The 25,781-nt window shown below is 44.1% G+C and overlaps 1 protein-coding gene across 1 annotated transcript in view; it reads left to right on the top strand.

Moving 5' to 3' along the window:
* Positions 1–25,781, top strand: part of SYNE1 (spectrin repeat containing nuclear envelope protein 1) — a 575,530-nt gene that overhangs the window by 101,216 nt on the left and 448,533 nt on the right. Inside the window, exon 3 of the mRNA XM_066595961.1 lies at positions 16,829–16,890. Coding sequence (XP_066452058.1) covers positions 16,829–16,890 — 62 coding nt within the window. The remainder of the gene's footprint in view (positions 1–16,828; positions 16,891–25,781) is intronic.

Raw genomic sequence — 25,781 nt, 5'->3', positions numbered from 1 at the left:
ACCCATATCACCTATGCCTCCCCCCTTTTGAACAGGAATACTCAATGGAAAAAGAGTAATTGCGTTCAAACTAGTAAACCAAGAGGCACAAAAACAAGCACCTTGTAGGTCAAGGTGACATTATATGCAGCGAAGTCTGAGCGAAAATATCCCTTAGATTTTTTTTTTTTTTTCAGGTTGCAGTTAGCATTTTTTACTACAAGGGGGCGCCACACAATTCAAATTTTACGTCACCCAGTGTAATAGTACTTCAGGGGAAGTCCAGCGTTTAGCTTTTACTCTCCTGTCGGAATATAATTATAGCTTCAGTGTAGACTGACACTAGAATATACAAAAGACTTAAAGAAAAACTAAAGAATACGGATGAATTAACATCCTACTCTGGGCAATTCAGTCCCTCTTTCTTCACATAAAAAGTAAAATTACTTCACCAAATTGCATGAAAAAGTTTGCTGGGTGACTATAGGGAAATTATTCCATCTGTAGGAGCCTTCCATAACATCATCTGTCTGAGCATCCATTGGAGAAGCGGGCAGTGGAAAACAGAGCCCCTGGGAACATGAGAGAGCGTCCCCTGTCATGTATTCCTGGTCTCTGCCCCCCATGCATCAACTCCAATCTTCCATGCACTATAAACCAGCTTAGTCATCTACTATGTCCCAAGCTGCATCTTCACAAAGGTTTGTTTCCCTGAACTTATCACACATCCAAAGTGGCCACATCTTGGAGCGTAACAAAGTCTGGTCAAACAAAACCTTACTTCAGACAATCATGATGTTAGCACTGGATACAGTGGCATTGGGGAATATAGGCCTCCCAAATGCAGCAAAATGGCCGCCAGAGGCAGAAGGGGGCGGGGCTACAAATCTCCCAGGTGAGGCAAAATGTCCGCCGGAGGAACGGGCGGGCTCAGGAGTAGCAGCATTTCCAGGTGAGGCAAGATGGCCGCTGAGTAGCAGCACTTCCAGGTGAGGCAAGATGGCCGCTGAGTAGCAGCACTTCCAGGTGAGGCAAGATGGCCGCTGAGTAGCAGCACTTCCAGGTGAGGCAAGATGGCCGCTGGAGGAGGAAGGGGCGGGGCCAGGTCCTGTCCCGGATGGGGAGGGACCGGAAGTAACATCACACACCCTGAAAGTGAGCACATGGGGGGAAGTAACTTCAGGGTGGGGGCAGGCCTCACTACATTTACTGCAGAGTCACACTATGTTGGATTGTAAACATTGCAAGCGCGGCCGCCATTACAGGGAGGGGCTGTAGTCAACACAAAGGCATTACATTGTTCATAAGCAATACACATACCCCCCCTACATGCTTTCTCCTCTTCAATCTCTTAACTACGTTATACCTCCTCCTAGCAATCTAAAAACACCTTTCTTTCTGCTGGGCTTCCTGCTCATCTTCTGAAAACTTTCTACAGTCTATCTTACCGATCCATACTCATTTCTGCTTATCTGTCCATGACCTAACATTTCTTTCTGCAACTTTTCCTGGTCCTTTCCCATTGTTCAGTAAACTCTGCTCCCTTCCCTTCAGCAACCAGATCACAAGCTCTATGACCTTTGCCCTTGCTCACTTTGCTCCCCATTCTCTAAACAACCTGCGTCTATGCCTGAACCTTCTTCAAATCCTTCCAATATAACCTCTTTCCCACTCAGATTACAATGCACATTAATTCTACAAAACAAAGACAAAGGCAACAGAAAGGGTTAATTGGAAAAAGCTTTCAGTTCACTCTTATCAGCAGCCCTCCCCCTATAATAAACACTGCACATTCTTTCTATAATACCAAACAGACGGGATTACTGGAGAATACCCACAACGGCTCAGGGTATATATATATCTCATCCACCTTTATATCAACCCAAGGTCTACTAGCAATCCCGAAGAGCACTTCCTGTACACGTCCTAGACAGGACATTTTAGCTATACACAGAGACTGACGATTATTTTCAATGACCAAGAGTTTCTGGAGTCAGCCGTCACACCACGGCCATATTCCCATGTATATATATATACCTTTCCACATATGAGAACATAACACGCTCAATCATAAAGGTAAATATACGTATCATAAATCTTCCTAACCTCACACTAGTTTTACCTAGGAGCACGTGTCACTGGCGTGTTCCCTCAGACTTAAACAGCCGAGTCCGCCCTCCTGACACATTAACCCTCACAGAATTTATCTCTTGGTCTTGTATACACAATTTTTAACCGTCTCAGACATAGCAGCAACAGCATACAAAATACCCCTTAAGCAGGTTAAAACGGTGGTCTTTTCCGAGTAAGAAAGAACTATATTACCTGCCTTTCATTGATTTATCACTCTGGATCAGGAACAGGCAGAAAAGCAGTCAGAACCCAGATCACATCGGTAGATTTACATAAAGCAATCTTACCGTGTTCTGTAGATTTTCGGGCCCCTGAGTTCTGCGTGCCATCTGCCGATCTCTGTATTTTTCCAGAATGAAAGAAATCAAAATCTCTTAACTCGGTCCACCCAGGAGACGCCACTGATCTGGATTATAGTTTTCTCCAGCAGGTTTTGGGGTATTTTGTAGCTTCCGAATTGTATCGTGTGCACACATCATCGTGGAGCAAATTAGACACAAGCTATCAGCCTCATATCCAAAATGGCTCTCTGCCCAGAAACAGCCAGACAGGGCCTTTTATTGTAAAGCATAACATGGGCGGGCAACAGGTTACATCAGTAACATATAGGATTCTCATTTGTCGGATCATATAGAATCCCCCCTCCTTCCTGCCCACCTTCTCTCAAGTCCAATGTATAAGCAAGTCTTTGTCTCACAAACATGTGCTCGAACCTGAAAGTGAAAGTAGATATCTCTTTGTTGAAGAAGATCCTGTGTGGGGGATGGGGAGGACTGGGAAAACACTCAAGCAATAACATATAACACTGTGATTTAACTCTTTCCTTACGCAGCAGAGTTTCACATTAGGCTGAAGTCACAAAACACACATAATACGTCTAGTGCAAATCGATAGACATTTTATACTAATTAATTATCATGTCTATCACAGCAGTGTGTGAGGAGAAGCCGTCCTGTGCTGAATACAAGTTTTCCTTACATTGTGGCCTCATGGTACCTGATGTGCCGTGTCAGTGTCTCAGTGCATCAGCCTGGAAATATTCCACAATACTGTATGCAGAATCGTTGTGGCCTCATGGGAGCTGATGTGCCGTGTCAGTATCTCAGTGCATCAGGATGGGCGTATTCCACAATACTGTAGGCAGGATCACTGTGGCCTTGTGGGAGCTGATGTGCCGTGTCAGTGTCTCAGTGTATCAGGCTGCGAGTATTCCACAAGACTCTAGGCAGGATCATTGTGGCCTTGTGGGACCTGATGTGCCGTGTCAGTGTTTTAGTGCATCAGGATGGGCGTATTCCACAATACTGTAGGCAGGATCACTGTGGCCTTGTGGGAGCTGATGTGCCGTGTCAGTGTCTCAGTGTATCAGGCTGCAAGTATTCCACAAGACTCTAGGCAGGATCATTGTGGCCTTGTGGGACCTGATGTGCCGTGTCAGTGTTTCAGCGCAGCAGACTGGGAGTATTCAACAATACTGTAAACAAGATCATTGTGGCCTTGTGGGACCTGATGTGTCGTGTCAGTGTTTCAGTGCATCAGGCTGGGAGTATTCCATAATACTGTAGGCAGGATTACTGTGGCCTCGTGGGACCTGATGTGCCGTGTCAGTGTTTCAGTGCATCAGGCTGGGAGTATTCCACAATACTGTATGCAGGATTACTGTGGCCTCGTGTTACCTGATGTGTCGTGTCAGTGTTTCAGTGCATCAGGCTGGGAGTATTCCATAATACTGTAGACAGGATTACTGTGGCCTCGTGGGACCTGATGTGCCGTGTCAGTGTTTCAGTGCATCAGGCTGGGAGTATTCCACAATACTGTATGCAGGATTACTGTGGCCTCGTGGGACCTGATGTGTCGTGTCAGTGTTTCAGTGCATCAGGCTGGGAGTGTTCCACAATACTGTAGGCAGGATTACTGTGGCCTCGTGGGACCTGATGTGTTGTGTCAGTGTTTCAATGCATCAGGCTGGGAGTATTCCATAATACTGTATGCAGGATTACTGTGGCCTCGTGGGACCTGATGTGCCGTGTCAGTGTTTCAGTGCATCAGGCTGGGAGTGTTCCACAATACTGTAGGCAGGATTACTGTGGCCTCGTGGGACCTGATGTGCCGTGTCACTGTTTCAGTGCATCAGGCTGGGAGTGTTCCACAATACTGTATGCAGGATTACTGTGGCCTCGTGGGACCTGATGTGCCGTGTCAGTGTTTCAGTGCATCAGGCTGGGAGTGTTCCACAATACTGTAGGCAGGATTACTGTGGCCTCGTGGGACCTTTCACACGGATGGAATTGTTCTGCAATGTGTAGTGGAATTTGCTATTATGCAGAAAATTCTGCAATAAAATTGTGTGTATTTTGATGCAGAATTGAAAAAGGCTTAATTCTACTGGCAATTCTGCAATCCAATTTGAATTTAGATATGCAAATTTTGGTGCAGATTTTGCTGTGTGTACCTAGGCGGATTTAGATGAACTATGTGTAAATATGTTTGCTGGTACGGAACATATTTACATATTTTCGTATGAATGAGGTTGGGAAATGGCAGGCCCATAGAAATATATTGAAGCTGATGGTCTTCATTTTGAATCCTTCTCCATTCTGTTTTCTATACTGGATCAGAAGCAGACTGCTGAACTTTTGTTTCTAGTTTCAGGAACGGAATACAGATGGATCCTTTTTTATTGCATTGTACTCCATGGCTGGCGGACAGAACTTGAAGACAACCTGTTTTCATTCCCTGTTTTGGCTGTTTTCTTGTGGTGGTGGCTCAGTGGTTAGCACTGTTGCCCTGCATTGCTGGGGTCCTAGGTTTAAATCTCATCAAAGACAACATCAACTTTGAAAAACTCCATACAGCCATCGCCCTTGGTCAGATTTGAATCTACAACAGCAGCAGTGCTAACCACTGAGCCACCACACCTGTCCTTTCAGTACCAGTGTTAGCGCGATGTAGCGCCACATGCATATTCTTGCTGTTCTGAATTAAAGGGGTTGTCTTGCGGCAAACCTCAAAATTTAACATTACCCCATTCCCCCTGTCACCCCCCTGGCATAAAATAGCAAATTAAAGCGGTTTTTAAGCCGCTTGCTACTCACCGATCCGACGAAATAAGGAGTTTAAAAAATCTTCTCCCTAAGATGGCCGCCGGTCCTTTCCCAGGGATGCACTGCGGTTTTCTCCCATGGTGCACTGCGGGTCTTCTCCCATGGTGCACCATGGGCTCTGTGCGTTCCATTGCCGATTCCAGCCTCCTGATTGGCTGGAATCGGCACACGTGACGGGGCGGAGCTACGATGACGACGCGTTGACCAGCTCTCCGGCACGCGCGGCCCCATTCACCAGGCAGAAGACCGCACAGCGCAAGTGCGTCTAAAAAAGCAAGAAGCCAGCGAAATTAGACGGATCCATGGAGACGGGGACGCCAGCAACGGAGCAGGTTAGTGAATAACTTCTGTATGGCTCATATTTAATGCACGATGTACATTACAAAGTGCATTAATATGGCCATACAGAAGTGTATAACCCTACTTGCTGCCGCGAGACAACCTCTTTAAGGGTTAAAATTTGAGCAGCTTGGAGAATCACTGACACGCCACATAGCACTTGTATAAATTGCAAATTATTCAGTTTTTGTCAAACAGCGAAAGAATTTGTAGTCCTGTAAGGGCTAATGCTCACGGCTAGATTTCCATGGCGTTGCCCCGCAACTATTAGGTTTTATTGAAACTAATCGATCAATGTTCACGTTGTGGAATTCCGCAGCGTGAAATAAACCGCAGCATGTTCTAAATGCCCTGGGAATACGCTCGGCCGGCTTCCATTGTAGTACAGCGGAAGTATCGCGTGAATATGCGGCCCCGCCCACCGCGGCATCTAACACTCCCGGCGCGTCATGCATTGACCTGCACATGTGCGCTGGCCCTCCATGCGGGATGCGTACAGCGGATCCGGAGTGGTAAGTATGGGGACTTTGCGGGGCGCTGTGGTGGACTTCGCTGCGATATTCCGCTTGCGGAGTCCGTTACAATCATGGGCATGAGCCCTAAGACAAATACATTGAAGTCAGGCAGGGTTTCCTTTTGGGGTTTTAGTTGTCTTGTTGGGGTAGGAACTCGCAAGATGGCATGGGTTTGTGGGCTTACGTGTTCTGGCCAAAATACAACCCAATACCTTGTGTGTACTAACGTAGATATTTCCATCTGTCTGGGTGTTGTAGTACATTGGTGAGTATTTTGGCTCCTGTGGTTGTTTGTATGGACGTTCTGGTTTATGATGGGCCGATAAGTCGTTCAGTAAGAATCTGAACGCTCATCATTCATTGTACGTGCATGCACTGACTCAACAACAGCCGATAATTCGCTTTCTTATCACTTGTTTAGTTTTCTACATTTATAAACTGAGTGAAAACGATCTTCCTGTGTAAACATACATTCTTTCATTTATGAATGACTGCCTGTTTTACTGTGAATGGAGGCTTGCGGGGGGGGGGGAATGATCCTTGTCCGCCTCCACCTCAATTCACTTTAAAAAAACACAGCAATATTGCGTGAAAAAAAAATGCACCAGAAAAACACTAGTGTGCTGGGGCCCTTAGGGCTCCTACCCACTTGTGGTTTTTTTACACAAATGTCAATGGGACTTTCTCATGTTAAAAACGATCACGCAAAAATTGCAAAGCACAAACTTGTGATGCATTAATAACATTAAAAAGTCCCATTGACAATCGTGTTAAAAAGAAATGCATCATTAACGCAGCGTTAAAAGAATCTAAGTGGGTAGGAGCCCTTAGCTTTATTATCCCTAGTGGCATTGGGAGAACATTAAATACAACATCCAATGGAAATAAAGACACCGACACAAAGGTTAATAGAGGGAGAAAGAACATTTTATTTCTAGCTGTAGGAAATTGTAGATGTTATTACGGGAATTTTGAGGCTGTTGATCCAGAGGAAGGCGAAAACCCTTTGATAGGAAAAAGCCAATTATCCGTGTATAAAGGGGAAAAATTCCTTCCTGACCCCAAATATGGCGATCAGAACAAGTCCCAGGATCAAAGCCGACATCTGACCTGACTTATTAGAATGTATTCTTGTTGTCAGAAATCTAAATAAATCTCCTACCATTTATTGTTTGTGGGGAATCTAAAGTGTATTGAACTAAACCTGTTTATAGACTGTGTTGGTCCAGAGGAAGGCGAAAACCCCCTTGAGGAAAGAGCCAATTATCCTGTTTTAAGGGGGGGAAATTCCTTCCTGACCCCAAATATGGCGACCAGAATAAATCTCAGGATCAAACGCCAGCCGCTCACCTCCCTGGTGTATGTGATGTCAGCTAAAGATTGTGTTTCTTTATGTTTATATTATGTTATTTATGTGTCTGATTCCTTATAAATAAGACCTAACCCTATTTAAGGCTGTGAGATGATCCAGAGGAAGGCAAAAACCTCCTTGAGGTATGAGCCAATTGTCCTCAAGTTGGGAAAATTCCTTCCTGACCCCAAATATGGCGATCAGAGCAAGTCCCAAGATCAAAGCCGACATCTACACCTATCTGTGTGTATACTTGTGTCTATGTATGTGTTAGTGTCTACACTAGTGTCTAACCTTCATGTATGTGGTGCGTGCTGCTTACCTGGCCTGTGCCGAGGTCTTACTAGTAACCAGGAGTTCAGGGATAATAGTCACTCGGGCTATTGTTCCTGAACTCGCCAGTTACCAATCAAGCACAGGCCGCTCCTGGGGGCGTAGAGGGTCTTCAGGAGAGGATGATGTTCGATGCCAGCCGAAGGATGCCAAGGTCGGGGTAGCATGATGGTAATACGCAGGATGCAGTTGGTGGAGAGAGGATGTTGTTGGTAAGCCGGGGTCTTCTACAGCAGCAGAGTCGTGTGTTCAGCAGACAGTTGTCGCGGGCCGAGCCTACAAGACATAAGAAGGAATTGTCAGTGTTACCAGCTGTGGATATAAACCAGTGAACTACTGTAACATGATGACTTGTATCAGGATCTGATTGGGATCTGATATAAAAAAGTTTTCTGCAACTGTGTCTTTACTATGAGGTATTGGGAGTTTTGTGATTGTGGAAGCCATAATAGAGGCCATATTGCTGGTCTTAATATATTTTCCCCAACGACTTCTGCTATTTTAGAGGAAATGTTTTATATATTAAGCTTTCTACGGTATATGAAGTTTTGCTACAGTGTATGGATATAATTGTAGATGTCCTGTGTGTATAGGTGTATATAGGTGTACGGATATGTGTGTGTAGGTGTGTATAGAGGATACTTACCAGATGGTCGTGGCTTCCTTCACAATCGGATTCTTCTCGTCATCCTAAGAAGAAGCAGAGACATAGTAATTACAGGAGCAATAATAATGTGCTGAGGAGGGAGAAGTCTGCGGACCGTACATGGTGACATGAAGCAGGGTTATTATATGACCTCCTGTGCTGTCTGACACCAGAGGAACAATGATAATCAACACAGAGGTCTGCCTGAAGAATATCATCCCTAGAGGAGGAAGATCTTACCGGGTCCAGCTTGGTAAAGTGTACGAGAATCCGTCCACAGGGTGAAGGGGTGTACCACCCTCCGGCCACGGCAGGTCTCGATTCCTGGGAACTCTGCTGAAGGGTTTGAATGGCGGCTCTGCTCTTTTCATTTCCAGCTCCTCCCAATTCACGGTGTTGAAGAATCGGTGACCTCTGATGTTCTTGTGGACACCCAGCCTCTTCTTTGGCTTCTTCCGCAGCAGTCTCTTCAGAAGATGCTTTACGTCAGCATCTAGCCAAGATGGGAATTTTGGCTTCTTTCTTTTGATGGACTTGATGATCTTTCTCCTGGAGGAGCCGTGGTAGAAGGGGGACTGTCCTGTCGCCATCCAGGATACGACAATCCCCAGGCTCCACCAGTCAACTGCTGCGTCGTAGTCCTTCTCACGAAGCACCTCTGGGGCCATGACTCTATAAGTGCCTGTCACTCCGCTGATCTTCTTAGATGGGACGACGCCGTCTTGGGCCAGCCCCAGGTCAATCAGGCGGATGTGTCCATCTCCGTCCAGCATGATGTTCGCCGGCTTTATGTCACTGCAATGAAGAAAAGAGAAATGTTAATTTGTTGAGTGATGCAGTAATAATGTAGTAGTGTAGTAATGTACCACAGCCGAACCAGTCCTAATTCAGGACTCTGGGAAAGCTGGGTACATTATCTCCAAAAAGGAAACGGAGATGTGGGAAAGTTGTGCTTACCGATGGATGATGTAGCGTCGGTGCAGGAACTGGAGGCCGCATGCAATCTCTGCTGTGTAGAATCTGAGAGAAGAGTGTAGTATCAATGACACAACATCAGTCCCCAACATCATGTCACCATCATAGTGTCACCTGTACGCCCTCCACTCTTCTATATCTGTCATGTCGCCCTCAGTATCCCCCCGTCTCCTGATTAGTCATTTACTCACCTCACATGGTTGATGTCCAAGCTGCCGCACATCCTGATCATCGCCGCCAGGCTTTCTCCGGACAGATACTCCGTGATGAAGTAGGCCCGGTCTGCAGACTGCTGTGCGGCATACAGATGGTAGATGAAGGGGCAGTCTTGGGCCTTCAGGAGTATCCGCCGCTCTCTCCTTATGACGTCTGCCTTGCTCTTTCCTCTGTCAACAACCTTGATGGCCATGAAGGTGTTCCTTCCAGGAAAAGATGCCAGGACCACCTCAAGAAAGCAGATAAGAAATTATCAATGACAGCGGCCAGAGGGGAAAATCATATACATTTATTACATGGGGAATTTATCACTAGCACTTTCACATGGCCAAGAAGATCGCGCAAGATTTGTGCATTGCAAGACGCACAAATAAGAACCCAATTCTTTTGAGTGGAGTCATATACATGAGCGTCCTTCTCTTTTTGCCCTGCACTGCATCTTGGTGCAGGAAAAAAAATCGCAGCATGTTTTCTTTGCACGTTCCTCAGAATGTTTCGCCCATTGTTTGCAATGGGACAGGAAAACAGATTGCATGGCGTGATGCGAGGTTTCCCATTGCTGATCGCTACTTTACCTGAAGTGATTGGGGGCGTCTTAAAGAGAAGCACCTCGTATCTGCGGGTATCGAGACAAATTTCATGGCCCGATATCGCACTCGGCCGCGTGCAGGTAGCCTAAGGCTAGGTCCACACATAGCAAATCTGCATCAACATCACAAAACAAACAAAAAAGTTTGTTTGCTGTTGCAGAATTCCTTTTAGGTGCAAACCAATCACAACCATATCTGTGCCTTGTCATAAGTATGTATGTTATAAGTATGTATAAATATGCATGCCTCTTCAGATCCAATCCATAAGCCTGAAGAAGAACCCTGCGTTGGTTCGGAAGCTCGCTATTATTACATCATGTATTTTTGTTAGCCATTAAAAGGTATCATATCTACAAGATTACGTTGTTTCTCTTGCTGAGAACAATCACATTTTGCATCAACATCCGCATGAAAGACGTGGATTTGAACCCTCATTTGAAGAAATGAAATTCGTGCTGAAATTCACAGCATAAATTGCCATGAAGCGGATGTACAATCCGTGGGCATAAGGCCGGGCACACACGGCCATATAGGAATCGCTTATTATGCGGGCTATATAAGCCCATGTGATACTCTATAGCTCACAGGCAATTAGATTGTCTTACGCAATTCTGCTCACATTAGCATGTTGGAATTGCATAATCCACGAGTGCATAATAGTACGCAGCATGTCCTATTTTGCAGCGTATATACACAAAATAGAGCCCATTGTTCTCTATTGTTGCGTATATACCCGCCGCCCATATGCAATAACATGGCGTTCGGGCTGCTAGTATACGGATCATCGCTAAGTGACGGTGTGGGAAATACAAACAAAAAAAACAACAGGTGTTCTACGCATGACCGCCTGCGTGAGTAGCACAATTTTGCCGACATACGCAGCCGTATTCAGGGTCACAGTTGTAAAAATGCTATAAAACGTAGCTGGAGCCCCACAGTGTGGGGCATGAGCCCGGCCTAAGACCGAACGTCGTCTTAAGACCACGGAAGATACTTTATGTTGATTTAGACAGGTAACAAGTTCCCTTTAAAGGAGTGATTGTGGGTGACTGTTGTCCCATATAAACAAAAGACCTGACATCGCAGGGGAGAGGAAATCGCAAAATTGACTAACCGAGTTACTCAATTTTGAGTTCACAGAAAAACAAAGTGGCCATCATCCCGCTGACTCTGAATGGAGACGGGCGTCCATTCCGCCTCCAGTCAGGGAGCACATTTTGTTCCTCAACATAGTATATTAGGCTAAAAGAAGACAAATGTCCTACTAGTTCAGCCTGTTTCCACCCCCCTTGTTGATCCAGAGAATTCCGTAGCTGCGGATTTTGCTGCGTCCTGTGATGTAATTCCGTCTGTGTGGAAGGTCCCTAGTGGAATGAAGTAACATCACTGTCAAAAATTAGGCTGTGTCCTTCAGGTTACAGGAACTTTGGGAGTTTGTACTCTTTAGAATAAGGAAATTCGCCCAGGCCGGTCTCTGAAACGTTGGCTTGCCTTGGATAAGGAAGAAACAACCTGGGATGATGACGAGGTTTGTCCAAGATGAAGAGACACCAACTCCCCTCACATGGCACTCTGCAAATTCCCACTAACCAACCAAGATGTTCCAAACATTGTGTGAACTGTGAAGTCTGCAGTAAATCTCCCAGCATGTGAAGCCATAGATTCTCTGGTTTCCCTGGATTACCAGCTAGCTTAGTTCACACATACTAGTTCTAACATGGCAAGACTAGAAGTCAGTGGCTACTAATCCATATGGTCTGCAGGACTGGGGACAATCTACTAAGAGCCGAACAACCAGCAATATCACATGAGAAAACACATTATTTACTATGGAATTAAAATTAATTTACGCAGTCTAAGAGCTTATTCACAGGAGAGTATATCGCCCGCCGTTTTCACGGCCCGCCAATATATACGCTACCATCTGAGCTTTCTTCCCCCTTCCACCCCCCTCACCAGCTCTCTGCCTCTATCCTCCCCTCTGGCTGTTTGCAAACAGAGGGGGTGGGACAGGGGTGGAGATAAGCTCACACCCCCTCCCCACCACTTGTCTGCAGCCAGCAATGGGAGGGGCGGGATGGGTGGAGCTTAGCTCCGCCCCCTTCCATTGCAAACAGCTGGGAGGAGAGAGGCAGAGAGCTGGCGAGTGGGAGGGAAAGGGGAAGACAGCTCAGATGGTAGCGTATATTGGCCGCCCGTGGAAACGGTGGCCGATATACGCTCATAAGCCCTAATGCATAGATATTTACAAAAACATTTTAGATGCAATTTGTGTTATTAGTGGAAACAAAGATTGTATAGTATTACATTGTTGTATTATAATAAGTATACATTTACACGGACAGTTTGGATACAGTAAAAATTACACCAAAAAATTGTATTGGACTGCTATCTAGCTACGGCTCGGACCTTTTCCACAACCATCATTCAAAGCTTTGGGTCACCTTGCCCAAAGTAGGTTATTACACCCTTTATTTATTTCTGTGGACTTGGGCCCCTGGGACTGCAACCCCCGAGACCACGTCTAGTGTCTTCCACACTCCCTCAATATTAAGGTTGATATAGTGGAAGGTCTTCTCTCAACATGGTGTAATAATATCAAGTTCTACTCAGGCATGTTTGTCTTCAGTCATTTTATGACCTTCTTCATATTGCTTTAGCGCATCAGTCTGGGCCTTCTACAACCTCCTCAGACTGGGGCCCTCGTGTATATACCTGCCTGTTGCAATACCCTCAGCACTTCTTTGTTACTCAGATTTTGAAAAAGATAATACATTGTTAAATTTGAAAAATCAGACAAAATACGCATTTTTGCCACAGTTCTGCTACACTTGCAGTAAAAAACTGCATCAAAACCGCTGCAAAAACAGGTATGGTTTTTAGGATGCCTATTTTGGCACTTTTAACCACATACAAACCACCTTGTGTACATTTACGTTTCCTGCGTGATCCATAGGAACGAGCCTTTACTTATATCAACGTTACAATCTCACAGGGAAAGATTCAGCCGATTCCCACAACCCCTTCCAGGCGCTTGATTTTTTTTTGGCAATGAGTGTATAAAAGTCAATCAGTCAGTAGATGAACAAATAAGCCTCCCCCCCCCCAAACCCCCCCCCCCCCCAAAACACCACATTCATAAAAGTTGATAAATACACTTCATCCATACTTTCTGTCCCTAGATAGAAATAGAACTATTATTTGCTTATAAAACAGTAGATACTTTTCACAGGGGATACTTCATGCTGACTGTTATTACCCACCAGCTTCATCCCAATATAAGCACCCGCATGCACGCCAAGGCATTAAGGAGCGTGCAAAAAGCCGTCACCCAAAGGACACCGAAACGTCCCGCTGACCAACAGCGAGGTCCCGGACTGCAGGGAAAGTTTAGCACCACAGTTGCCAAGCAACAAGCCACCAAGAATTTAATAATAAGAATGCAATATAGAAATAAGCCGCCTTATTATAACAGCTCAATCATTACCAGTCCCAGACATATAGAAATGTGCAGAAAATGCCCCGTATGATTGTGATAACGTCGTCCCCACTGGCACAGAACATGAAGTGCCCCGCTGTCCATCAGGTCTGGTGTGTGAAGCACAGAAGCAATAATCATTGGGACGGCTTTTGGGCGCTTGAATGCCTGACAGGCGTCCCATGTAGAAGTATCCTAAGCGTCTCCTGTGGATTAAATGGCTGATAACAGGGGACAATTGTCTGCACAGTAAATGGAAATAAGAATTAGGGCTCCTACCCACTTGCGTTTTTTTTAACGCTGCTATATCACTGCATTTTTTTTAATGCGATTGTCAATGCGACTTTCTAATGTTAAAACGCATCGCACAAATATCACAAAGCACAAACTTGTGTTGTGTTTTTAACATTAGAAAATCCCATTGACATTCACGTTAAAAAAAACTGCGATATCGCATTTAAAAAAACGCAAGTCGGTAAGCCCCCTTAGGGTGGGGCTCCTTCACAGCGGTACGTTTTTCATCAGTATTTTGTGAGCCAAAACCAGAAGTGGAAAGTACAGAGAGACAGTATGAAGGAAAGATTTGCATTTCTTCCATATTTTGGACCCGTTCACTAACATTCGCACAACTGGTTTTGGCTAACAAAATACTGATATGTGGAGGAGCCGTCACTGCGCCATTCCCAGAAAATAACAGTCATATAACTTACCTCGCTGAAGCTTCCTCTGCCCAAGATCTGAAGGGCGGTGAAGCGCTTGATGTCAAATCCGCGGTCTGATGGTAGAAGGTCCTGGCTGGTGCCTGGTCTTGGCTCCTCATCCTCTCCACTCCTCCTCCTCTTTATAGCTGTGAGTCCGCTCACGCTCTCGTCTTCTCTTTTGCGCTTTTCGACGTCTCCTTTTTGTCCATTGGACGCCATTTTTCTCAGTCCTGTAATCTTCGATCCAACCGCTGCCGTCGTCAGTTGAAAGGAAATGGCAGTTGGCCGATTGGAGGTCAAAGGTCAGTGAAGCCGCCAGTACCAGGCTTGCCAGTACTTTGCTTGCCAGTACCCTGCTCTGCCATATACACTGTGATGTGGGCACCATAAGTGACGGTCTAGTGCCCAGAGAAATGTAAAAATTCATAGCTGGTTCTTCCAGTGCCACATTATTAGTAGATGGGCAGGGATGGCACTTCATGTCTGGGTTGGCAGCGGTGCCCATAGTCCATCAGAAACTTCTGAAGTTTTAGAAAACTTAGTTGTGTGGAAATTGAAATGAACCCGGCGGAGGAAGAAACGTAAATTGTACTAATGACAGAATAATAAAGCCTTGTGAGGGGTCAGCGCAGATCTGGGTGTAGCGGGCGGAGATGCTTCTATGGAGGTCACAGAGGGATTCATCCACAATGGGGCTTATGCTGAGGTGTGAAATGTTAGAAAGGGGTCATATAGAAATATTAGGAGGATCTTATAAATCTACGGTCGCGGTGTGAGTTATTGTTGGGGGCTGCAAATTGGCGCAGTAATGTATATACTGTATTATAGGACTTTTTATTTAGACTGAGATAATAAAGACTATTTTATGAGACAAGTTTGTGAGTCCGATCTGAAGTCTGGAAGCGTGAGAGGTTGTGTACACTGGATATAGCCAGGTTTAGGGCAACGACAGACGGGCATCTAACGTAATACGCTCACTCCTGTGTAATATTTTTTTTTGCACAGTGAACAAGTGTATTTAACGCTTATGCCTGCACAAATACGGATCGTATGTCCGCAGGCACAACTCGTTCGCACAAGCAGGGGAGTCACCCCACCCTGATTCAAAAGGCTAACTTGCCTTACATGGTGCCGGTGATTACAGGTCTGCGCTGCGCTTAGTGCATACCCGCGTGGGCAGATGTGCGTGTTTGCCCACCTCACATGGGCCTCTATGGGATTCTATGGTGCGCAAACACACACAGGATAGAGTAAAAAGAGTGGTAATGAACCCGTTAAAATCAATGGGTTCCATTCTTCACGTATCACACTCTTCTGTTTAAGCCCTTATATAAGGTGACCAGGCGACCCATTTTAGGTGGGACAGTCCCACTTTGGGACCATGTGCTTGACCTTTCCCAGGGTCCTAAGCTGGACAGCCATTTGTTCCGCTTTAGGGACATCTGCCCCGCTTTCGGGACACGGTGTAACCATGAAGGTGATTACCAGCTGGGGTGCCACAGCTCCCCGGGTTTTAATCACTCAGCAACGCTGCGGCAGGATGCTCAAATTGACGGCAGTATGTGCACCCGGGAACCTCCTCCTCTCCTCATTGGTTTCGCACAAGGGGGCGCTTTAATAACCATATATAAATATATCAGGGGACAATACAGAGATCTCTCTCATCTATTTATACCCAGGACTTTAAATGTAACAAAGGGGCACCCTCTACATCTAGAGTAAGGAAGGATTTTCTACATCAACATAGAAGGGGGGTCTTTACGGTAACAGCAGTGAGGATATGGTGATGGCGAACTCAATAATAAGGTACAATATTATATGCTACACTCACTTATAACTTCAGAAAGGTCAATGATATGGGGATTATTCCGATTGCCAGATTGGAGTCTGGAAAGAATTTTCCATTAAAAGAGGAAAATTGGCCTCGACCTCATTGGTTTTTTTTTTGGTTTTCCTCTGGATCAGCATGGGGGATAATAAGCTGAACTGGATGGACATAGGGCTTTCTTTAACCGAACATACTACATTACTAAGGATTAAATAGATGGGCATGATTTTGTCCCGTTATGCGGTTGTGATAATCACAGCTGCACAACGGGACAAAACGAGACCATTGATTTCAATGGTTTCATTTTTGCCTAGCTCTTTTCTCGGGGGTGAATACTACGCCGCACTTATCTTCCCACGTGTATTTTCAGCCTTCTGCACAATGCAATGGAGTTTGAACGGCGCAAGAAGGAAAAAGCCCTCCGTTCATGCGCAACTGTGCTCCGTACCGGCGATTGTAGTTGTGCATAAATCCCGTGTGATTTTGCCCTTGTATATTTACATAATATAATGTGTGTGCTTAGAATAATATATTAATTTATATGTGTGTGTGTGTATTCGTATAGAGATAAGCAGTAGCATTGCCCCCATAATGCCACAATTCCCAATGTTGTATTGTAATTCTAATCTTTCTTTTTCAGATGAGCAAGAAGCCGTTCAAAAGAGAACATTTACCAAGTGGATCAATTCACATTTGGCCAAGGTAGATGGTCATGTAGTTACATTGTTACACGTGCTTCATAGTTGTTACAGTAATTAGAACTTCTCTCATTAGTTTAGTTACTATATCAGGATATTATTGGTAAAATATATTAACTGACGTTTGCCAGGTTTCCGGCAGAAAAAAGTGACACATTTTGGCATATGCAACCTTTTTCTGTTTTGCGGTTCCATCGCCTCTTTGCAAAAGGGGTTAGATATTGAGTGTAAATTAGGATGTAAATCCCCACCTGCACACACCTGACACCCCCCACCCCCACCATTATGTAAAACGCCTTTTAGCCTGATGAGGTCTAGATGTATTTTTTTTTCCACAAAATTGCGCAGCATATTGCACATTTGTACATTTATTAAGTACGCATTTGCGCTTATCCTATTGACTTCTGTGGGGCCCTTGGTGCGCCAATACGCAGTAGCTCTTTTTTTCCTCCTGAACAAAATACTGGGCTGAGAACCAACCCATTGAGATCAGTGGGTTCTGTTCTCTGCGTATTGCACAGACAAATTTTAAGTGGAGTGAAATGGAAAAATAACGAAATCCCCCCCCATCCTGCCGTCTTTGGGGAGTCTTGTTTGTACGGCGTACACACTGCAGCAAACATGACATGATAACTTTACTCTATGAGGCAGTGCGATTACTACAATAGCATTTTTTTTTTTTTATGTGCTACTTTTATTTTTTCCCAAAGATATATTTGATTTTTTTAAATGACATACATAACCGTTTTTTATTTTTCCGTCGACATAGTTGTGCGAGGGCTCATTTTTTTGTGGGGCGTCCTGTAGTTTCTGTTGGTTCCATTTTAAAGTACATAAAGCTTTTTGATCGCTTTTTATTACATTTTTTCTTGGAGATGGGGTGACCAAAAAAGCACAATTCTGGAGCTTAATTTTTTCTGACAACATTCACCGTGCGAGGTAAATAATGCATTACTTTGATAGGGAAAATCCTATCCTTTCTTGGATGTGCTACTAACGGGCGAGAATCCCGCTAATGAAAACAAAACCATCCAAATCGAAGGTTTAGTTTCGTCCGTTATGTGTCCGTGATTTTCACGGCTGCATAACGGGACTACAACACGCCAATGTGTTTAAGCCCTTACTCGCGTGAAACATAATCTATCGGCCGGGGGGTACAGAACCCCAGAGGGGCTCCACGCATAGAAACTTGTTGGAGATGTCAGGAACACACCGGCTCATATCTGCATATTTGGTGCAAATGTCCCAAAATTATACAACTCTGCTCTGATGTTGAAAAGGAAATGGAACTCATACTGAATGGTGATGCTGTCACAAGATACAATTTTTTAAGTAGATCCAACAATTCCTTCAACCCACTGAAAGATAGGTTGTCTTCATATTTTTTCATGGCAGTGAAAACCCTGATACCCTCTTATGGGGTACACCCCTATTAACCCAGACCCTCCTACGGTACCTCTGTGGAAAGACAAGGTAAGACAAACCTAGATTTGAAGAAATCATGAGTTTGATCAATCAACCTCAAATAGCATTCCTAAGGCCTCCTGTACGCTGCCATAGTATTGCATTAGATAATGCAATCCTATGCAGACAGCTGTGATTTGACCGCGTGAAAACCTGCATGGTAAACAAATCGCAGCATGTCCTATTTCTCTGCGAGCCTCGCAGACGCCCGTAGAAAAACGTCACTGCTGACGCGCCGGCTCTGCTTTGCGCGTGTGTGGCTCCAACCAGCACATCGCAGTGCAGAGAGAGAAGACGCCGGACGGGTGAGTATAGGCCAATACCAGGCTGCGGGTCGCATCCCGCTGTGAGAATTCTCGCAGCGGGATCCGACCCGGCCGTGTGCAGGCGGCCTAAAGCTGTGGTCAGCGTGGCAGAAATATGCAGCTCAAGACGTATAGAAATGACTACCTAACACAGCCAGGCAACCAATAAGGTAGACACACACATATGGCACCCAGGGTGCATCAAATATATGCAGAAATGGAGCACAGTAAACACCTAGAAAACATTTAGAAAACACCTAGAAAAATAGGAATAGGAGAGATTCAAGTAGATAGTAAAATAAGAGAAAGTGGTCTTCTCCTCCCGCCGTAGCCCCTTCTTTTTATATATCTTATCTGTCATACTACACACTTCGTAGAGTAGGAATTGGTTAATTGACGTTCTTAAGGCCACCTGCACATAAATGGATTTGCATTGTGGAATCTGCGGTCGGTGTCCGCACCAAATACCGTCCATAGCATGCTACGGGAAATTGATTCTTCCTGCACACTCAGGGAAACCAGTTGCATTTTCCGCAAGCGGTGGAAAAATCGCTCTATTTTGAAGTCAATGGAAGTCTGCCATTGACATTGCGGAAAGGTTGCGGATTCCGTGTCGTCGCCTAGCGCCAGCATGGGAGTAGGGAAAACATCTTTTATAAAATATCTGTAGTGTGCATATCCGACGGCGACTCGCCACGACCATCCGCAGTACAGACCTTAAAAGGATGTTACAAGTCTGTTCAGATTGCTTGAACACTAGATTCCAAGAGATAATTGTATGTTTTTTTTCCTACTATGACATACTATATAAGTGGAAATATCAAAAAAAAAGAAATTCAATTAAAAAAAATCTGAACATCACCAGTGCGGATTTGGTGTGGAATCTTCTGCAGGATGACGTATTTTGTGACACTGTTGTGGAATATTCCATCCCGCGTGGAAGCGCCCCTACGGGCCTTTCAGCGGGAATTCTCACAGACTTAAATAAAACATACATAAAAGGAAGGTTTGTTACGGCACCACTGCACATTTCTGAGTCTGCTCTTTTAAATGGTCAGCCCCTATGCCCGTTTTAGAGGGGACGATTCTTGTTTAAACGTGTGCACGAGTCAGTGACATCACCGACAGTTTTTTGCGCAGAATGTTTAGACGGACAGATCAGCGTTGAGAATCGCTGACTTGTCTCTTACATTCTATGCAAAACTGTGAGTGGGGAGCGTTAAGGCGTAGCGAGAAGTGAGCGAACCAGCCATGATTTTTATGCGGGCTGGAACTGAGCGACAAATGAAAAGCAAACAAAGTACGCAATGGTTCGCGTTTAGATGTAACGGTTATTGCACACTTCCATTCATTTGAGCGCATTTTGAGCAACAATCATTACGTGTAAATGGGCCTTCGCTAGATATACATCCTCTCGGAGGTAGCAGAGTTGTCATTTACCCAGTGTGGCAGCGCCAGGGGTAAATAAGGCCTGTCTATCACTATTGGCCAACGCTGGGCTTATTTCTGATTCAGTTCCATGAAATGCTCATGCGAACAATTATCTAACTAAACAGCGTTACTCCGCTGAGTGCTCGTCCGCTCGTGTGCTTCCCTTCTGCCGTGGCTGTTTGTTCAGGACAGTTCATACAGTCACCCCCACATTTGAAATGCTAATCTAGTCTTCAGGGGAGAATTAAATTAGCATGAACGAGGTTTTCCATCTTCTGTAATTAGGTTTACTATATTACAAATCAAACGAGGATTACCTTATAAAATAACGGAACCAATCATGTTTTAATAGGTAAATGAACTTGTCTTTTGTACAGAAGGTGTCTGGAAATATTAGGCCGGTGTGGAGGGGGCGTAAGAGTCGCCCCTCTGTGTGTATTAGGGAATACTTCTGACTCATTCCTCTGACATAAGCAAAAAATAAGACTCCAGGAGGCTAATGTGTCCATAAGACATCTGTACATTTCAGTTCCTCACCACGTTCAAGCTTAACCCCCTGGTAGGCACATTAAGGCCTCATTCACACCAGCATTTGTATGCGGCTATTGAGCCTCGCTAAAACGTTGGCTGAAAATTGTGGCCATGTGAAGCATAGGATTCCAATGCATTCATTCACATGAGCAATGTTTGGTAGCATGAAAAAATCGCGCCGTCAAAACGAGGACATCGGCAACTGTTTTCGGTCGCCGATTTTCACACTGCATCAAAATATAGGTCTGGCTCTATCTTTTGTTGAAAAATGCTGAAGGCTCCAATAGACTCCTATGGGGGCTGAAAAAAAGGGCGGGAGAGGGAGTTTACCTGCGTCCAGCACTCAGAACAGAAGATAGCTGGCTCTATTTAAACGATAGAAGGTGTTAGAAGTCATTCCGAGGATTTCTGGCAACCCACGGAATTCCATGCTGCAGCGTATATTTATCGCGATACGCGTTAAATATGAGAAATGCTAATTAAACCCAGGACTTGATCACGGCTACTTTTCACTGATGCGATTTTCGGCCACAATGAAGACTGCATAAAAAAACACACGTGCTAATGTGAATGAGGCCTAAAACTGGAACAGCCCTACCGAAAATGACACTTCTTTATTGTAGATTTTGAATTTATATCTCATATAAATATATTTGGCGCATAACTCAGTCACTTTAAGTACATTTTGAGTGACTTAACTAATTTTAGACATAAGAACCAGTGAATCGGTTCCCTTTTTCTGTTCCAGCGGTCAAGATATTTTAATTTTTTCATCAATTTGGCCGTATGACGGCTTGTATATTGCAGAACTAGCTTTTATAGGAACTCATTCTGGATACACATAATGTTTTGAATACATTTTTTATTAATTTTCAATGGGGGAAAAAAGCAAATTTCTACAGGTCTTATTGTGTTTTAGTACTTTTACACTTGGGCTTGTATTTTGTGGGACAGCGATTGTTTATTGTTACCATTTTCAGGTTTAATATATATGACTTTTTAATTTTTCTATAAAACCACTAGGGGTCGGTTTATCGTTTGAACGAGCGAATGACGTCACCGCTAGCTCATTCGTTCGTGCAGCCTGTTTATACAGGCAGATACATCTTTGACTCATTAACGAGAAATCGTTCAGTCGTTCACATTCGCTGTATAAATGAATGAGAACGATTGCTGTTTAAACCGAACTATGTCAATGTCACAATTTCTGGGACAGGAGGACGAGGGAATCGCAGATCCTTCTCTGCTGCTTGCTTAGGGCTTACTGTGTTTGCGGAACATTGTGGAAAACACGATGAAGCAAAGCCGTTGATTTCAATGGTCTTGTTCTCACAGGAGTGTTTCTCACTCAATATTCCTATGCATGAGAAAAGATAGGCCTTGCCCTATCTTTCAGCTTTTTTTGCACACACAATAGCGTAGATTTTGAACTTGAAAAAATGCCTGTGTACTTGTTCATGCTGCAGCGGCGAGTGTATTTGTGCATGCATTCATCTGTAAAAGCCCTTATCCTGTCCCCTCGCCCCCTCACACGCTCTTGCACACAGACTGATGTGACAGTTGTAAATTCTATATTTTCAATCTCTCATTTCCAATAGCTGTAGCTCCGGTTCTATCTTGGCTACAGTCATGATCTTGGTCTCATTGAAAAGGAAACCAAAAGCGTGGCTGTAGCCGCAACAGAACCGGAGCTACAGCTGTTGGAAGTAGAATGAGCTCTCTTTAGGTGCCTTTACACGGGACGGCTGTTGGGTGCTTCCTGACTATCACTGCTGTGCTTGCACGTGGGCAATAGTCCTTCAAGCGAATGGAATGGTTGGGATCCTTTCGGCCAAACACTGAACATCTCCTGTTTACATGAACTGATAGTCGATTGGTTTTTAGTTCTAAAAGCCAAGTGACTCCGACAAGTGAGTGATTTGTCGCTCAGTGCGTGTTAGATTCAGTATAGGCAGATAGATAGAAGTCTGGAGGAAAAATTAGCAAAACCCAAAACAGATAATCTTTTTCTTCTATTGAAAAGTAGTAAGATTTTACAAGTTGAGGCGATTCTGATAACATCACTGTATGACCGTATCCGGAGCCGGCATAAGTATCCTCTGCAGTGCGCACATACGCCGTATACTGAGCTATTCTGTGAGATCAGCATGCAGATGGGACGTTTCACTAGTGACCACATGTCATGCCATTTCCATGTTCCTGTGTGCAGTCCAAGTGGAGAGGAAGCACACTGTCAAAGCAAACATTGTAACGGATGGCCTTTTTTTGTTCTCATTTACGTTGATACTGGCATAGTCATTGGAAACTATTATGACATATCATTCCAAACTTTCACAGTTTAGTGAAACTTTAGTCGCTTAGCACAATTGACCGCACCTCCATGACATAATACAGTTACTGGCAGAAATGAAGGATTTTATTGTGTTTCAGCAAAAAAGAGTATTGTGAAATCTCTCTTTAGTTTTTATTTCCTGTTGTTTATATATCATCACGTGTGACACTCATATTTGTCCCCAGAAGTGCTCTCAATTTAATTTTCTCTTTTGGGACCTTTCACACGGGCAGAATAATTCCATCGGGACGCAGTAGAATTTGCCGCTGCAGATTTCCACACCAAAATCCACCGTTCTAACTGCAGATTTTGATATAGAATAAGAGGCTGATTTAAACCGTTTTCTTTAAGCACTAAAATGTACACAGAGCCGTGCGGATTTTGGTGCAGAATTCATCACAACTTACGGAGAAAGGTCCCTATATCCCCAATACATACACACTAAGGTCAAATTCATGGAATTAACCTATTCAGCTGAGGGCAGAAATATGCAACTTTTTTTTACAGGTTTGACGCTCATATGGCTCATGTTGCTCTAATTCCAGGATGTCCTCTGAAATATCCGTTGATCATAATAGATTAAATTCAGCCTCCTGGCATAAACTGAAGTGTAGTTTTGACTGCAGATTATGCCTTCCAATTTCCCTCCTGCATTAGTCCTTTCTTTGCTAGTTGTATCCTGTGCCAAAGCCCCTTCTGCTTCAGCCCTGTACCACGCACAATAACATGTGCCCTTGGGTCAAACCTTTGTTATATAGGAATGTCAGAAACCACTGCATCAAGGGACACAAATGATTCCTCAGTATTTACCCAGAAGAATGGAAGAGTAGCTTTCTAGAGAATGCACAGACATGGCTGGCGGTACAGGAAGGTTGAAAGGTCTCCGACTGAGCCATGATGGATTTGCCCTTTTAGAAAATCCTAGTGTTTACATAACAATCAGGAACTTTAGGTTTGTGAATGGAAAGAAAAAAGTTTTCCTGGGTTTGACTTGATATGAATTGGTTTAGGAAATGGGAAACGTCAGAAGTGAGTGATTGCTTCATTAAAGGGTTCTGTCTGATTAAGATTTTGTGTTCATTGCACTAAATATAAAAAAAGAAAGAAAAAAAAAAAAATTTGTAGTTTAGCCCCTTAGTGACCGGCAGCTGCAGGACATGTATGAAGGGAGATCGTGGGGTAATCTCGCTCTATACAATGTGGCTGCCGGCTGTTTCTAGCAGCTGAAACCTGCCGGCAACAGCTCCGATAATATGTGCGACCTATCGGAGCTGATAACCCTTTAAATGCCACTGTCAATTCTTCCAGTGGCATTTAAATCCACCGAACGATGTCCAGGGGTCAGGTATGGCCTGTGGGGCGGCTTGATTGACTGCCTGCCAAATTGCAGTATGATGTAATGCTTTGGCATGACATCATACTGCAGGAGCAATCAAAGCATCGAAAGTTGTTGTCTCTGGGCACTTTAAAAAAAAAAATAAATTATTAGTAAAACTTTATGATCTTATTTTTATTTTTTTAAGTAATAATAGTTTTTAAAAAACTTTTGCCATATTTATAATAAAGGAATCTAAATAATAAAACAAAAATACATATTTGGTATCTCTGCGTCCATAAAAGTCCGATCTATCAAAGAAATGCATCATTTAGCTCCGCACGATAAATGTCGTCAGAAAAAAAAAAAAAGAACGCCAGAAATGGTTTTTTTTGGTCACCCTGTCTCAAAGAAAAAATGCAATAAAAAGCAATCAAAAAGTCGTATGTATTCCAAAATGCCAACGCAAACTACAGGACGATCCGCAAAAAATGAGTCCTCGCGCAATTATGTCGAAGGAAAAATAAAAAAGCTATTGCGTGCTGAAGATGGCGGTAAAAAATAATTAAAAAAAAAATAAAGGTCTTTGAAAAAAATACAAGTAGTACAGCAAAAAAAAGTTTGGTATCGTAGTAATCGTACTGACACATAGAATAAAGTTATCAGGTCATTTTTGTTCCAGTTTGTGCGCCGTAGAAACAAGACGCACTGAAAGATGGCGGAAAGTCATATTTTTTTCATTTTTCTCCACGTACAATTAAAAAAAAAGGTTTTCAGTACATTATATGGTACATTAACTAGTACAATTGAAAAATACAAGCAAGCCATCATACAACTACATCGATGGATAAATAAAAAAAGTTACTTTTTTTTAAAAAGGGGGTTAAAAAACGAAAATGGAAAAACCAAAAAAAGCTTGGTCACTGAGGGGTTAAGGGTATTGTTACACAAGAGTATTACAAAATACGCTCCTTCTGCGGAATGTTTTTGCGCAGAGAATGTGTCCGTGCACAATACTGTATGTATTTGCACAGGCACCGATATTTCCCATGGGCAGGAGAATCACCCCTCTCTGATTTAAATGGCTATTAAGCCAAATGAGGTGCAGTGGGTGCACCTATATATCGGCTTTTTCACGGCTGGCCGATATACTCTTCCATCTGAGCAGTCCTCCCCTTCCCTCCCTCTCACCGCCTCTCTGTCTCTCTCCTTCACTCTGGCGTTTGCAATGGGATGGGGCAGAGCGTTAGGATGTATGGACGGCCTGCAACAGCCATGGTCAGAGATAACACCGATCACAGCTGTTAACCCTTTAAATACCGCTGTCAATTCTGACAGCAGTATTTTTAAATGTTCCAATGGATCAGGATTTAAATGTTGTGAACGACCCCCCCCCCCCCCTCCCCCAGGCCCCAGGGCTGCCATGATTGTTTGTCTGTTAATAAAATACCTATGAGGGACCTTTCACACCGTATTGAATTGTTCACAGAACGCGGTGCAGGTGCAGCTTTTGTCAA

The sequence above is a fragment of the Eleutherodactylus coqui genome, chromosome 3, assembly GCF_035609145.1.
Source record: "Eleutherodactylus coqui strain aEleCoq1 chromosome 3, aEleCoq1.hap1, whole genome shotgun sequence".
Classification (NCBI taxonomy): domain Eukaryota; kingdom Metazoa; phylum Chordata; class Amphibia; order Anura; family Eleutherodactylidae; genus Eleutherodactylus; species Eleutherodactylus coqui.
This window is presented reverse-complemented; position numbering and strand designations above follow the sequence as displayed.